We start from the raw sequence: 16,219 nt of genomic DNA on the forward strand, positions 1-16,219 counted from the left end.
TTGGAGGAGAAAAATGTTGATCTTCATTCTGTGTTGCATTCAAAGTTGCGCCAAGTTGGGAGACAAAATTCAATCAGTTCCACCTTATTCATTCTGATTTTGAGATTTCAACTTGTTGATGGTACACAAATACTCCAAGACTTCTGATTCATTACTCGGGAGAGAAATGTGACGTTTTCAGGAGAGAACAATCCGCAGTTGTAAAGGGAGTTCGAGTTGACGAATATTGAAGACGAGTGATGCCCGTCAAGTCGAATATGGTCATCATAAAAACGTCATTAGAAAATGAGTTTTTATTTGAACAAACACTCATACTCATATTTAGTGAATTTACTTGATAGCTGAACGCGACTCCTTAGAAGTAAGTCGATTAAATCGAACCACATTAAAATTACATGTGTTCTTATTTTTGTTTTCAGCTTTATTATTCTTAATTACGCTAAAGAATGAAAACTTAAGCAAAATAAGATAAAACCGATCAACAAACTCTTTTCGTGATTTGGTTGTCTTCTTCTATTTTGTGGGTTGCCAAATTAATGCCCGAAATCAAATTCCAACTGTCACTACATGATTTCCTATCATTCACTTATCATCTCATCTTGTCTTCTTTTTTTCATCTGAGAAATCAACGTTATTGTCGGACACGGATCACCTACTGTGCACAGCATCATGCTGTGCACACATTGAATTTTTTTTATTTTTTTTATTTTTGTTTTTTGTTTTTTCACTTTTTTCACCCTCTTTTTATCTTTTGTTTCCTTCAATTTTCCTCCATAATTTTACAATTAAAAATTACTCTATTAAATTTTTACATGTGAAAACAGTATTATTTTTTTCGAATTTGATGAGTATTTTAATTTTTTTTCCAATGAACAAAATTTTTAACAATATAAAACTATTAACATGTTAATGCTTAAATTAAAATTTAGAACATTTCCATCATGCAAAATTAAAAACTAATAAACCGTATTATTTTTTTCGAATTTGATGAGTATTATTAATTTTTTTTCCAATGAACAAAATTTTTAACAATATAAAACTATTAACATGTTAATTCTTAAATTAAAATTTAGAACATTTCCATCATGCAATATTAAAAACTAATAAATCATATTATTTTTTTCGAATTTGATGAGTATTATTAATTTTTTTTTCCAATGAACAAAATTTTTAACAATATAAAACTATTAACATGTTAATGCTTAAATTAAAATTTAGAACATTTCCATCATGCAATATCAAAATTGTCCGATAATGTTTGTGAAAGATGAAAAAAATTGGAGGAAAATGGAAGAAAAACAAAAGAGGAAAAGAGAGGAATTTGTGAAAGATGGAAAAAATTGGAAGAAAAACAAAAGAGGAAAAGAGGGGGGGGGGGGGGGTGGGGGAGTGAAAAAAAAAAGAAAAAAAAAAAAATCAATGTGTGCACAGCATCATGCTGTGCACAGTAGGTGATCCGTATCCCATTATTTTGAATCCGGATCCCCTGCTGTGCACAGCATCATGCTGTGCACAGCTTGACTTTTTTTTTTATTTGTTTTTTTATTTTTTTTTCTTTTCTCTTTTTTCCTCTCTTATTCTCTATTGTTTTCCTTCTATTTTCATCCTTTTTTTTTTCATCTTCCACAAATATTGGACAAAATTTTATATGAAATAATATAAACATTTTAATTTTTTTATGTTAAATTAATAATTTTACAATTAAAAATTACTATATTAAATTTTTACGTGTGAAAAATCGTATCATTTTTTTCGAATTTGATGAGTATTATTAATTTTTTTCTAATGAACAAAATTTTTAACAATATAAAACTATTAACATGTTAATGCTTAAATTAAAATTTAGAACATTTCCATCATGTAATATCAAAAACTAAAATTCAACACCACATTTCCATAAAAAATAAATAATTCATACATTTTTAAACTTAATATCAACTAACAATGTTAATCGGCTATTCTTTAAATAAAAAACTACTCAAGAGCATTATTGGATATATCTCCATTGAAATCCATGGCTTCAAGAGAATGGTGAGGATGATCAAATTGTGCCTACATTAAATAAGAATAAATATTATAAAATCAATTTTACCATATAAGAATTAATATTTTTTTGGCTTAAAATTTTTACCAATTAAAAAATTTCTAAATATCATTAAAGTTCATACCATTAATAATTCAGTGAAATTGAATTGACCTCCAGTTGTTTGAAGACATGCATGAGGTACCGGAGGTGCTGAACAAGATACGGGTAATTCATCATGTGTTCCGATGTCCTACAATGATTGTAAAAATAAGAAATCTAGATAATTTTTATTTCAAAAAAGTATTAATATAAGTTAATTTACCTCGACTCTCAAATTTGTTTTTCTTCGTTTTGCTTGAAGTTCTACCCAACTCTTCAACCTTCTTGACTTTTTCACACCATTTCTTTTCTTGAATCCTTTTGCTTGTATCATAGAAGGTCCTATCGATGATGTCCTGACACCACTATTATTGTCTTGGCTCACTTCAGTCAAACGCATTTCCATGACTTGCTTGGTTAGATCACATACCGAATTATGCACCAAAGAGAAAGTTGATTGGTGGACGGAGGCTTCGGTTGCCAGTCTTACGAGCATCATACAAAGTTTTCTATATCGTTCTGTACTTTCTCGTTTGGGATCTTCTTCGACTTCATTGCCCATACAATCGTGTACCACTCCACTCCTAGCTTTTCTCGTCCATCTATTCAAGATATAATGCTCTGGCAGTTTTTTTATGTCCTGCACATCATATACTTTCACAGCATGACAACACAATAATCCAGTCATCTCGAATTTTCGGCAACTACATGAAATCATCTTTGTGCTAGGATTAAATGTCACCCTCCATTCTCCTTCTTTATCAATTCGCCCGACAACATATTCAAATAATGGTTGAGTTTCATTTTTATATTTTATGTAAGCAGCTGCGAACAAAACAAACTCTACTTGAAATAGATGAAAGATAGTGAGGGTATAAATTTCAGAAAGTTGACGCAACATAGGAGAACTCTCTAGCTTTAATCTCGGTAATTTTTGACGTGTCTCAAATTCACATCTTAGCTCATTGTACCGCTTTTCCTCCAAGACCTGTTCGAAGTGCTTAAAAAATTGCATTATATCTAAGTCGGGTTTCATACAACTCTTGACATCAGAATTGACACTTTCACTGAGTTGTGTGCTTCTCATACCAAGTGTGAAAGCCTTGTTCAAGTAACAAGCTGCCCATTTCTCCTTTATATTGTAAGTGGATTGCAGCCATGTGTTTTCTTGAATATTATATTGTACTAGTAGAACACTCCAAGCCTCCTCGAATCGGGTCTCATCGTCAATGCCATACATGCATCTCTTAAAATCAGTTAAGAAATGAGAACCATCTTTCATCAAGTTTCCCAAGTGTTTGATACCATTTTGCATCAAATGCCATGTGCACAATCCATGAAATACCTCAGGCATCACCTCTTGTAAGGCCTTTGCCATAGCTTGATCCTGATCAGTGAAGATAGTGAGAGGCTTTTTTTGCTTGTGTGCCTCTAAAAAAGTTTCGAACAACCATTTAAATGATGAAGCAGTCTCATCATACAAAAGTGCTGCACCAAAAATCACTGCTCCTCTATGATGATTGAAACCTGAGAAGATAGCAAGTGGTCGGTATGCACGGTTCGTACAATACGTGGTATCTAGTGACACAACATCACCAAAATACTCATAGTCGATTAGCATTCTCGCATCAGCCCAAAAAACATTTGTAATCTGTTCCTCCACATCCATCTGATTAGCATGGTAAAATGATGGATTTTTAGATAATTGTTGTTGAAAATATCGCATCAGACAACCAACTTCCCCATATACCATACTTCTTTGTCTTTTGGATCGAATATAATTTTTAGCATCCAACCTTGTATAACCAAGACCATCTATTCCCCCTGCATGCTTACTCATCAACTGAAAATTTGATTTTTGTTTAAGCCCAACATCCTCTGCCAAATCAATCTCATAGGCTTGAACTTCTGTAATTTTACGTTGGGAAGACAACATATGAACTGTTTCTTGAATATGGAGTGAGTGATTATGCTCTTCGATAAACTCATTAACTTTATATTTATTATCCACAAATGTGACACCCATTCTTACTTTACAATTTGTTCGAGTCTCAAGCCGAGGATTGAGTGTCGATGATTCTCTTTTGTCATTTTTACGAACACCCTCCTTGCAACAAACATATTTATACGAAGTTATAAATCAGTTGTTCTTGTTCTTGTTGAAATAATGCTTCCTAACTCCAAATCCAGTTTTCCCACCATATTCAACCCAAAACTTCCAAGACTCGTCTAGACTATCAAATTCCATACCAATCTTAGGCTTGAATTCGATATTTGAATTATAATCCATCAAGAATCTGAAAGTATCAATAAAATTTTTGGCTTATTTCAGATCAATAGCAACATAAAAATAGAAACCAACAAAATCAAATAAAAAAATAGATAGCTAAACAATTAGAAAAAAAATTAGACATTTAAAAGAAGAAAAAATCGAACCTTGTATGTTATAGTATTTCCTGCAAAAAAAATAATAATAAAATTGAGTGAGATGAAAAACGAGAAAAAGAAGACGAGATGAAAACAAATGTTTATACTATTTTCATATAAAAGTGTGTGAATAATGTTTGTGGAAGAGAGAAAAATGGAGGGAAAAAAAAGTAGGAAAAGAGATGGAAAAAAAGAGAAAAGAAAAAAGAAAAATTAAAAAACAAATAAAAAAAAAAGTCAAGCAGTGCACAGCATGATGCTGTGCACAGCAGGGGATCGGGTGCAAGTTTTGGTTCACAAAGCACCGCCAGTTTCCTCTTACTTGTGCAAGTTTCCTGACTTCAAGAAGCCATTTACAATCTTCATTCTCCAATTTAATTCTTTTTCCAAGTCCAAAAATCCTTGCAATATCGCTTCGACGCTTTGTTCTTTGTAGTTATAGTGGCGAAATCCTGAATCATGGCAGCTGATTACTCAGCAAGAAGAAATTCAAACACACAAATTCTACAAGAACTCGAGGAACTTAGTGAGACGATGTACCAATCACATTCTTCAAATACTGCCCGAAGAACTGGCTCTCTTGCTATCCCAAGAACTGCAATTCCCACCACTGATTTGACCGGGGCTGAGAAAAACGAGATGAAGATCGACCAGAAACTGAGAACAAGGCGCATGTCCTTGTCTCCATGGAGGTCTAGGCAGAAGATCGACGAAGAAACCGAGCAGACAAAACAAAGCGAAAGTTCAGCTCCAAAAGAAGGCAAGAGCAAGTGGACTGATGACCAACCGGCTGCAACATCAGAAAAGAAAGGGATTTGGAATTGGAAGCCGATGCGTGCCCTGTCACACATTGGCATGCAGAAGCTTAGCTGCTTGTTCTCTGTCGAAGTTGTCACTGTTCAGGGCCTTCCAGCTTCCATGAATGGTCTTCGACTGGCAGTTTGTGTCAGAAAGAAGGAAAGCAACGAGGGAGCCGTGCAGACCATGCCATCCAGGGTGGCACAGGGAGCTGCTGATTTTGAAGAGACTCTATTCATGAGGTGCCATGTTTACTTCACCCCTAGTAGCGGAACGCAGATGAAATTCGAGCCACGACCATTTATTATTTATGTAGTGGCTGTTGATGCTGACGAGCTTGATTTCGGGAAAAGCACGGTGGATTTGAGTAATATGGTTGAAGAATCCGTAAAGAAGAGCTTTGAAGGGGCTCGGGTTTGGCAATGGGATAGTACTCTTAATCTGTCTGGTAAAGCTAAGGGAGGTGCACTCGTTCTGAAACTGGGATTCCAGATCATGGAGAAAGATGGAGGCCTTGGGATATATAGTCAGCCGGAGGGGCAGGGGCAGGGGCAGAAAACTGGAAAAAGCAGAATATATTCACCCTCTTTCGCCCGAAAACAGTCGAAGTCATCATTTAGTATTCCGAGTTCAAGAATGTCGAGTCGAGATGAAGCATGGACACCATCACAGACTAGAGAGGCTGAAGATCTAAAAGGGATTGATTAACTGAATCTCGAAGAACCAGCTCCTCTGCCTCAGTCTCCTCCTTCAATTTCTCTTCCGGTGAAAAAGCCCGAGGTACTAGAGACGAAGATGGATGATAATGACGTAATTGGCTTTGATGTTGAGGATAAAGGAGTAGAAATTCAAGAAAAAGACAGAGAGGAAGAAGAGCAATCTGAAGAAAATTCGGACAACGTATCATTCTCAAGTGAGGTTGTGAAGGAAGAAGTGCAAGTTCAGGATCAGTCTCACATCACACGGTTGACGGAACTAGATTCGATTGCTCAGCAAATAAAGGCTCTTGAATCTCTGATGGGGGGAGAGAAACCAATCAAAACAGATGAAGAAACCATGATAGAAGTGTTAGATGCAGATGAAGATAAAGTAACAAGAGAGTTTCTTCAAATGCTCGAGGATGCAGACGGATGATATGAAGGTTAATCGTGACGAAACCCATTTGCTGAAGCTCGAAAAGTATGAAAATACAGAAGAGATGGATTCAGAGGATTTTCTACCTGATCTTGGGAAGGGATTGGGATGTGTGGTTCAAACAAGGAACAGAGGCTACTTGGCAGCGACGAATCCTTTAGATACAGCAGTGGCAAGAAAAGACGCACCAAAACTCGCAATGCAGATATCAAAGCCACTGATTCTTCCATCAAACAAGAGTGGATTCGAGTTATTTCAGAAGATGGCAGCAATTGGTTTTGAAGAATTGACCTCTGAAATCTTATCATTGATGCCTTTGGATGAGCTCAAAGGTAAAACAGCAGAGCAGATAGCTTTTGAAGGCATTGCTTCACAAATTATACAAGGAAGGGACAAAGAAGGTGCCAGTTCAAGCGCTGCTCGAAGCATTGCTGCTCTCAAATCCATCAGAACAGCATTGAATAGCGGCAGAAAAGAAAGATTTTTAACTGGAATATGGTCTGTCAGTGAAGAATCATTAACGGTCGATGAGATTTTGGCCTTTTCAATGCAGAAGATTGATAATATGACAGTAGAAGGTCTAAAAATTCAGGCAGATATTGCTGAAGAAGATGCTCCATTTGATGTCGCCCCGCTTGATGCGAAAACCACTGCAGCTGATGGCAAATTGTTCAATCACTTGTTGGATTCTGCAATTCCCATTGAGGACTGGATAGAACAGAAAAATGCAAAAGGTTCTGATGATGATGCAGCGACCATAACTATGTCTGTGGCAGTCCAACTACGGGACCCAATGAGGCAGTAGGAGCTCCTATGATAGCACTGATTCATGCACCATGTATATCCAGCAAACCATCTTACAATTACGAGGAGAACAAGTACAAAGTCACGAGTTTGCAAGTTGGAGGCATCAAAATAAGAACATCAGGAAAGAAAAATATGTGGGATAATGAGAAGCAAAGGCTTACTTCACTGCAGTGGTTTGTAGCATATGGTTTGGGAAAGGCAGGAAAGAAGGCAAAATCATTTGCATCAAAGGGACCAGATCTTCTGTGGAGCATTTCGTCACGTGTGATGGCTGATATGTGGCTCAAACCAATAAGAAACCCTGATGTCAAATTCACCAAGTAAAGTGATTGGTCAGAGTTGTATCAATCCTCAAGTGATTTAACTCGTTCATGTACGTAGATTCTTTTCATTGAGCAGAATATAAACGAGGACAGATTCTGTGTTTTATCACGTTTGCAACCCAAATTTTCATTACAAACTTCAATAAATGTCATTGTACAACAGAGTTTTTGGTGGATCGTTCGACTTGGTGATATAAATATCATAGTTTTACTTTTAACAGCGAAAGCTAAGTTGTATGTTGATTTGTCTTGTTAAACAAGAAGAATGGACGCTATGCAACTCCCAGGACCAAGTAGCTCTCAATAAAACATTTAACACATAAAACAATAGGATAATATTGCTACTTATTGTGTCTGAAGAGCATACCAGTCTAAATATAAATGAATGATTAGTGGCCAAAGGTAAACCTGAACAAACTAACAATCAAGTTTTCAGGCATATAGAAATCAAATTAGAAAGACTAAAATCGAACCTGTGGTCGGTTCAAGTGACATCCTTTGTTATTTACCATATCTCTTGATACATGTAAAAGTGATTAAAGCTGGAATAAACAAAAGTTCGAGTATAACAGGAAGAATACAAGCTAAAATGAAGGTGCAACAATACTAATGTTTTATACAAGCACAAAATTATTACAGTGAAGTAAATAATGGTGGTCACAGTTCCAGGACTTAATTGCTATGTTTGGTTTATTTCCCTCAAAATATATTCTCATCTCATTGTCACACCAACATAATACTTCACTTCGTTCAACTTTTCGTTTCATTCCAAAATGCTTTATCATTATATTATATAGTAACTTAGTGCACCATATTCAAATTTTAAGCTATCTCATATACCATTAAAATGGAAATATAAATATAAAAAAAATCTCTTTTAAAAAACGAAATCAAACATACACCGTTTTTCAAATACAATTTCTCAAACTACATTTACAAAAATACCCGAAACAAAATCTTATTGGCTAACTTGACCATTTATGTTTTGCTGCTGTTATTAGTATGCATTTTCTACTTAGCACTTTTGAGGGCTCACAGATGAATTCCTCTTTCCAAACTCATCAATCACAACACGCCGAGACATTATGGAGTAAATATGTAGGTTAAACATCAACAAATAGTATCGGTAAAGTGATCGCAAATTAAATTACACACCAGTTAAGTTATTGGCCAAACATGGTCCAATTCAGAGAAGGCCAATTGTAGAAGAGCAGCCATTCATGGAATGGTATGTAACTCAAATGACAGATAACTGTAATGCTATTTTTTTCTGCCAATAAGTAACATAGCGTTTGATATGACATATGTCGCAGACTGATAAAAGGCATAAGAGGCTAGAACCGGGCTATATATGGATGCTGGAACTCAGTTCCATGAAGAAAAATCAATAGAATGAATGGAGGTAATGGTGATTAAGAGAAACACAGATGATTTTTTGTCAATTAGAAGGATGTGTACAGATTAGCATCCTAGTTCAGTAGTTGTATCACGGGTTAATGTGATCAAGTTTGTATGAAACTCAATAAGAAAATAGAAAGCAACGAGCATCATCTTATTGGCTAAACAAGAAAATTCAAGGTAGTCCAAGACAACTGCCATACGAGTTAAAGATCTTAAAAAGAAAAACGAGAAAGAAATAATGATCAACAAAAAGGAAAAGACATGGAAAAACAATTGAATACAGAAACCAAAAAATTTAGATGACTACAGCAAAAAACTACTATAAAGGTCTTTAAAGTCAAGAACAGACACAGAATGTTATGAATAAACACAGAAAATTAGAGGGAAAATGAAAGTAGTGAAGGGTGAACTGCGGAGAGAACAAGAGGCGTGGTACCATAACCACTCAGAGCATATCCAGACATCATAGCATTCCAGGATATGGTATTTTTTGTGACTATTGAATCAAACACTTTTTGTGCATCTCCGATTCTTCCACACCTTGTAATGTTGTTATGTTATGTTATTTTTTGATTATAAGACATTTTTTCTTATATGCTGACATGACATCAGAAATAGTGACGACGTGCCATAAAAATGTTGATGTGACACATGAAAATATTGATTTGTCTGACGCTACGTCAACACTCAATGGAAAAAGACTAAAAACCAAAACAAGAACATAACTTAATTGACCAAAATCCAAAATTGAATACTTGTGGGTTATCTCTAAGTCACGATAACACGTCAAAGACGTCGGGGGTTATATGACGTAGACACTCCAACACTTAAGTCAAAAAATAACTTAAAGATGTTATCTAAAAGCTAGAAAGCTTAAGTATAAAACAACGAGAGTGTACTTCGAGTCGTGAGACTCTTATTCTATTTATAGATTTTTTAGGAGTGCCTAACGAGTCTGGGTCTTTATAAGCAAAATGAGCTGTAATAGTGTTGAAATAATAAAATTGGACTATACCCTATCACAAATATTATCCAAACATGATATTTTAGAAGTATATAGATTTCCAAATATTATCCAAGCATGATACATTAGAAGTATCAAGACCCGTAAATTCATATCATTGCTCCATAATATCTATTGTTCTCACCTCCAAACATCTTTTATTTTTATTTTTTTTACGTTCTTCATATTTATATTAAAGAAATTAGCATATCTCGATTTGAAATTCCATGTCACGATATCTGATGCGTATGACATGATTGTGGTTCGGGATTCTCGATCCATTTACATATACATATATGCATATTGTAACCCTTCGAAACACATTCAGATCGATTGAGATATTTAGGCTATACATCCGTTCAAGCAAACAAATTTGGTTTTCAAATCCAAAAGAGTTGTTATACCATGGTTAGCATATATCAAAATCATTAAAAGTCGCACACATTATGTTGCGATTTCGCAAACATGTTTTTTTTTTACGACGTGAAAACTCACGGTCGTTACTTTTTGGTATGTATTGGGAAACTCTGAGCTAATATAATATTTTGTAAACCACATTAGTCAGGTAAACCATACTGGATAAGTTATGTGTGATAAGTCGGTCCGTAAAAAGTGTTGGTAGGAGGAATCGAACTTTTGATTATTGATCAAATGTTCACATACTCTGCCAACTCAAACATCCTAAAAGGCACAAACATGATAATTTACTGTAATGAAATGAATTTAATAATTTGGAACTTATCATGATCAAAGTTAGAATAGCAGTTGAGCACTAATTTTGAATTAGCATAAAAATTAAGTAATATTTCCAATTTTGAAACATTTTTTTTTCTTTTGAAGGTCCTAAAAAAAATAGAGAGTTGTATCGATATCATAGATTTATAATTGTTTTAAACGTAACAGAGAATTAGACAAAACAGAGAAGAAAATCGAAGAGAAAGAAGAATAAAAGATGTTAGAATTCAATTATCTATTATTTGCAAGCACTAGTTATAATGTACGATTAGTCAGAAAGGACACAGTGACATGAAAAAGACGAGATTAATGGTTATCATATTTGGAACATATATAATATTTGATTGTACATACCATTGGATCCAAGTTTATAAATATAGAAATGGATAAGCTTGTAAGTCAGTTAATCTCTCTCTCTTACTCGAAAATTATTGTATAAGAAAACAAAAACATCCAAGCCTTCAAGAGCCCAGCTTATCTAAAGACTTCTTAGCACATGCTTAAGTGTTACATCGGATCATTAAAGATCAACCCTTGTTTAGTATTTTCTTTCTAAATTATTTGTAAACCGGTAGTCGGTTTACTGTTCAGTCTTGTTTTAATAAGTGATCTAAACTAAGAGTTTCAATTAGGTAGTAAGAAAGCTTAACTGAATCAGATTGTTACAAAAGTTGTAATTGCCAAAATCTTCTAGTGAGCATCCTTCTCATATGAAGAATGAGTGACGTATGAGTTATTCAAATATCCGAACATGCGTAAGTATCTTTGTATTATTTATATTTTAGTCAGTCTATTCTTGATAACTCAACTGTTTTTCTTATTTAGTCATTTTCTTCCGCATATAAATTATTTGATTAGCGACTGACATTGACTTGGCTAGAATTATAAATTATATTATTAACCCAATCGAATTTCAAACAAAATAATGTGATTTTTTTATTCAATCTCTTCTAAACAATCACCCTATCATAACAACACTAATACATTTAAGACCAAAATAAATCTTTTTCATTATTTTTATTTTATTTATCTATGATATGTATTGTAAAAAACTTTAAAAATATTAAATTTTTAGTTTTTTTAAAGTAATATTAATTAAATAAGATAGAGTGTTATTAATATTTTTCGGAGTGTAATTAACACTTTTAGTAATTATAATCTTGTACCATGGAAAACATGCGTTTTCTTTTAAAAGACTTTGGGTATTTGGGCAAATTGGTTCATGTTATTTAATCTAAATAAAATATATTACTTTATATGAGAAGTTTCTGTATATTTGTATTAATTTTAAAATTATCACAAAAAACATAGAGTTAATGATATCTTTTATGACAAAAATTTGTGTGAGACGGTCTCACATATCGTATTTGTAAGACAGATCTCTTATTTGGGTCACCCATGAAAAGTATTACTTTTTATGCTAAGAGTGTTACTTTTTATTGTGAATATAAGTAGGATTGACCTGTCTCACAGATTATGATCCGTGAGACAGTCTCACATGAGATTCACTCTCTTTTTATTATACTTCAGTTATTTTTCATCCTTTTGATCTATATTCCATACTATTTTGGGAAGAAAAAAAAATTGACTTATTAGGCTCTTCGTTTGAATATATAATAGCATAAAGGTTTTGTCTTTATGAGGAAAAGTATAATGTTCTTGAATTTTTTTTGTTGAAAATATGATTTTAATATATTTGAAAAGTTTGACATCAACAAGGATCATATTAAACTAAGTAATGACTATCTTGACACGTCATTGTGACTCAACAATATATATATATATATATATATATATATATATATATATATACTAGAACAGTGCACGTGCGATGCACGTGGAAACGATTTTATTTGAGATAAAATTAGTTGATATAATAAATAAAATTGAAATTTATATTTTTTATAAATTCATATTAATTACATATATTAAATTTACATGTTTTCACATGTTTATTTTAAATAATTTACTTTTCGTTATGTAATTTTGTTTGTTATTTCTGTGTACATGTCAAGCTTTAATAACATGTACGGATATCGTCCGAAAAAACTTGATATATTACAAATCAACATTAAAAACAATTCTTTAATTAACTTGAACAAAAACTTGAATAAATTAATAAACTAAATTGAAATTAAAATAAAAGGATGAAACAAACACAATTTAAATAATTTAAATTAAAATAATTAATAAACGACTGTTCAAATATCGGTTAATACACATATCAATTCTTAAGCAATGATTTTGAAGGAATTCATTATTTTATCAATATGTTATGTCAAATTATATTTAACTAATTCAACAACATACAATAACCAAGTGTCCTTTTGTTATTTAATAATTGCAATTGCAACAATGAATGATGGATTTCGCTAGCTTTCGTTTTTTAGTCTATGACTATCAGCATGTACTCAATCTCATATGTTGTTAGGACCGGCTAGATGTTTAGAGGGGGTGAATGAATACCTATTAAAACTTTCGGTATTATTGGTAATTGACTTAATAGCGCAATATTCATGGTATATCTTCTATTTGGCTGTGAAATCGACGTTCTTACATGGAGACTTGGAAGAACATATATGTATCCATCAACCTCCTTGTTATATTAAGTTGGAAATGAGCATAAAGTGTATAAATTGAAAAAAACTTTGTATGGGTTAAAGCAAGTCCCACGAGCTTAGTATAGTCGAATTGAGACTTATTTTTTAAGGTATGTTTTCAAAAAAGTTCATATGATTATAAACTTTGTACAAAATTGAAGATGAAGGAAAAATCTCACTGTTTGTTTATATGTTAATGATCTTATATTCTCTGAAAATGATATTGTCATGTTTAGAAAACTTAAGAAGTCCATGATGGTTGAGTTTGATATGTAGGATCTTGGCAAGATGCATCATTTTCTTGGTATGAAGTAGTTCAATCTACTTATGAGATTTTTATTTCACAAAAGAAACGTTTTGAAAAAGTTTTGTGCAGATTTAATACGAAGAAGTGTAATTATGCAAGTACTCCCGTAGACTATGGTTTGAAGATAACAAAAATTTGTGAAGGAAAGAAGATTGACAACACATATTACAAGTAAATTGTTAGAAGCTTAATGTATTTGACAGCAACAATGTCGGATATTATGTATTCTTTCAGTCTCATAAGCAGATACATTGAGAATCCTACAGAAATGCATTTTTAAGTTGTTAAGAGGATTTTATGATGCCGACAACGAACACAAGAACTTGGTCTCTACTATAAGAAAGGAGAACAATCAGATTTGAAGGAGATCGAGATGATAGAAAAAGAACTTAAGGATATGATTTTTTTCTTAGATCAAGCTGTTGTTCCATGCACTTCGAAGAAACAATCAATTGTTACTTTATCAACACTGAAGCTAAATTTGTTGCATCAACTTCACGTGCATGTCAAGCTATTTGGTTGAGAAAAATTCTTGAAGAGCTTAAATTCAAGAATCATGATCTTTTTGCAATTTATTATGATAATAGTTCAGTCATAAAACTATCAAAGAATCTAGTCCTCCATGGAAGAAGCAATCTCATTGATGTGAAATATCAATTTTAAGTGACTTCACAAAGAATGAAACAATTGATCTCATCTATTGCAAAAGTGAAAACCAAGTAGCTGACATGTTTGCCAAGTTCCTGAAACTGTCTACATTTCATAAACTAAGGGAGCTACTTGGTATTAGCATACTACAAAACAAATTTGAGGGATGATGTTCTTATTAAGCCGATGTTTACCTTATCGGTTTAAGGGAGATATTATTGAATTGTTAAAGGTTTGTCGAAGTACTTAGTTATCTGACTTGTCAAATAAAGTCTGTTAGTCATTGTTTACTATTAACAAAGTATTACAGAAAATAATTATCTTAGCATATTTGTTATTTCATGGTTTAGTGGTCAAATATTGTTGCTATTTTTATGGTTTTTTTTTCATATGTATAGTAGGCTCATTGTTGAATAAATAAAATATATAACAGAAAACAAAATTCTTCTCTTTGTTTGATTTATATTTTATTATCTGAACCACTAACCACAAATCTATATGTTCATTTAACTTGAAGTTTAAAAAATACAATTTGAACCATTTTTGCTTATAAAACGTATATGTTTATTTGGCTTGAAGTTTAAAAAATTAAGTTTGAGCTATTTTTTGTTATGAAACATAGAAAATATACCTTTAAAAAATATTAATAATAGCCTACTTTTTCATGTGAAAGAATGCATAATAAAAAAATATGTAAGAAATATTAATAGCATTCAAATTTTTATTTGAAATAATGCATAGTTAACGTTATGTATCAATTAAATAAATAAATAAACTAAATAAAATTAAAAATATATCAATTATTAACTAATAATAGGGAAAATAAGGCATAATGATGTATCAATCTATTAATTAAATAAATTAACTTTATTTATCTTGAAGTTTAAAAAATTAAGTTTGAACCTCTGAGTAAAAATTAATATGTTCATTTAACTTAAATTTTAAAAAATAAAAATATACATTAATCGTATATAAATCAATCTAATCAATAAACGTTAGAGCAATATTATATGAGTATGTTCATTTTAATAAGTCGGTGAAATCACAATACATTATTATTATTATTACAAAAAATAAAAAACTAAAATTATTCACATCGTGATGTCCTCACAATTATTTCAAAAACAATAAAGCACCAACATCTACAAATATTTATTTAAGCTAAATTTATATATCGAAACCATATGCAAATCAAATATTAGATCACTAAAAATGTATGGATGAGTGTTATAGATAAATATAAATGAGATAATGACATATTTATATATTCATTTAACTTTAAGCTAAAAAAGTTAAGTATGAATCATTTTTTGTTAAAAAAAATAGAAAATATATTATAGGTTTAAAAAATACTAACCACAAATTTATATGTTTATTTAACTTGAAGTTTAATAAATATATTTTAAATTATTTTTTGTTATAAAACATATATGTTTATTTAATTTGAAGTTTGAAAAATTAAGTCTGAACAGCTAACAAAAAATCTAACAAAAAATTTATATGTTCATGTAACTTGAAGTTTAAAAAATTAAGTCCTTATCATTTTTGGTTATAAAACATAGAAAATATATTAAAAATAGAAAAACTTATTGTAGGTTTAAAAAATAATAACCATAAATTTATATATATGTTCATTTAACTTGAAGTTTAAAAAATAAAGTTTGAACTATTTTTAGGTATAAAACATATATGTTTTTTAACTTGAAATTTTAAAAATTAAATCCGAACAGCTAACCAAAAATTTATATATTCATGTAACTTGAAATTTAAAAAAATTAAGTTCAAACCATTTTTTATTATAAAGCTTAGAAAATGTATTGATGTCAAATAATGCATAGTAAAATAGAATGTAATTAAACAAATTAGGTAATTAGATAAGAAAATTGAAAAGTCACCTAAATAAATAAATAA

The 16,219-nt window shown here is 31.6% G+C and overlaps 1 protein-coding gene and 1 pseudogene across 2 annotated transcripts; one reads left to right on the top strand and one right to left on the bottom strand.

Annotated features, from left to right (window-relative positions):
• Nucleotides 1-1,879: 1,879 nt before the first annotated feature.
• LOC140832848 (protein FAR1-RELATED SEQUENCE 5-like) lies at nucleotides 1,880-4,698 on the bottom strand. 2 transcript variants are annotated; one of them, XM_073197087.1, is made up of 3 exons: nucleotides 2,349-4,698; nucleotides 2,169-2,276; nucleotides 1,880-2,052 (listed from the first exon to the last, which is right to left on the bottom strand). In XM_073197087.1, the coding sequence occupies exons 1-3, from the start codon at nucleotides 4,149-4,151 to the stop codon at nucleotides 1,975-1,977; spliced, it is 1,989 nt and encodes a 662-aa protein (XP_073053188.1). In that variant the 5' UTR covers nucleotides 4,152-4,698; the 3' UTR covers nucleotides 1,880-1,974. The 2 variants fall into 2 exon arrangements, 1 of the variants encoding a protein (XP_073053188.1); XR_012118169.1 differs by lacking the exon at nucleotides 1,880-2,052 and having other exon boundaries at nucleotides 2,258-2,276; nucleotides 2,349-2,467; nucleotides 2,556-4,698.
• A 162-nt stretch (nucleotides 4,699-4,860) lies between these two features.
• Nucleotides 4,861-7,774, top strand: LOC140832847 (protein PLASTID MOVEMENT IMPAIRED 1-like; annotated as a pseudogene).
• The last annotated feature ends 8,445 nt before the right edge of the window (nucleotides 7,775-16,219 follow it).

The sequence above is a fragment of the Primulina eburnea genome, chromosome 5, assembly GCF_022965805.1.
Source record: "Primulina eburnea isolate SZY01 chromosome 5, ASM2296580v1, whole genome shotgun sequence".
Lineage (NCBI taxonomy): Eukaryota > Viridiplantae > Streptophyta > Magnoliopsida > Lamiales > Gesneriaceae > Primulina > Primulina eburnea.

Coding starts and splice junctions, on each gene's coding strand:
- LOC140832848 (XM_073197087.1), bottom strand. CDS start 4,151: ATGGGTGTCACATTTGTGGATAATAAATATAAAGTTAATGAGTTTATC. Junction 2,277..2,348: donor AAACAAATTTGAGAGTCGAG/GTAAATTAACTT, acceptor CAATCATTGTAG/GACATCGGAACACATGATGA. Junction 2,053..2,168: donor ATTTCACTGAATTATTAATG/GTATGAACTTTA, acceptor TATTTAATGTAG/GCACAATTTGATCATCCTCA.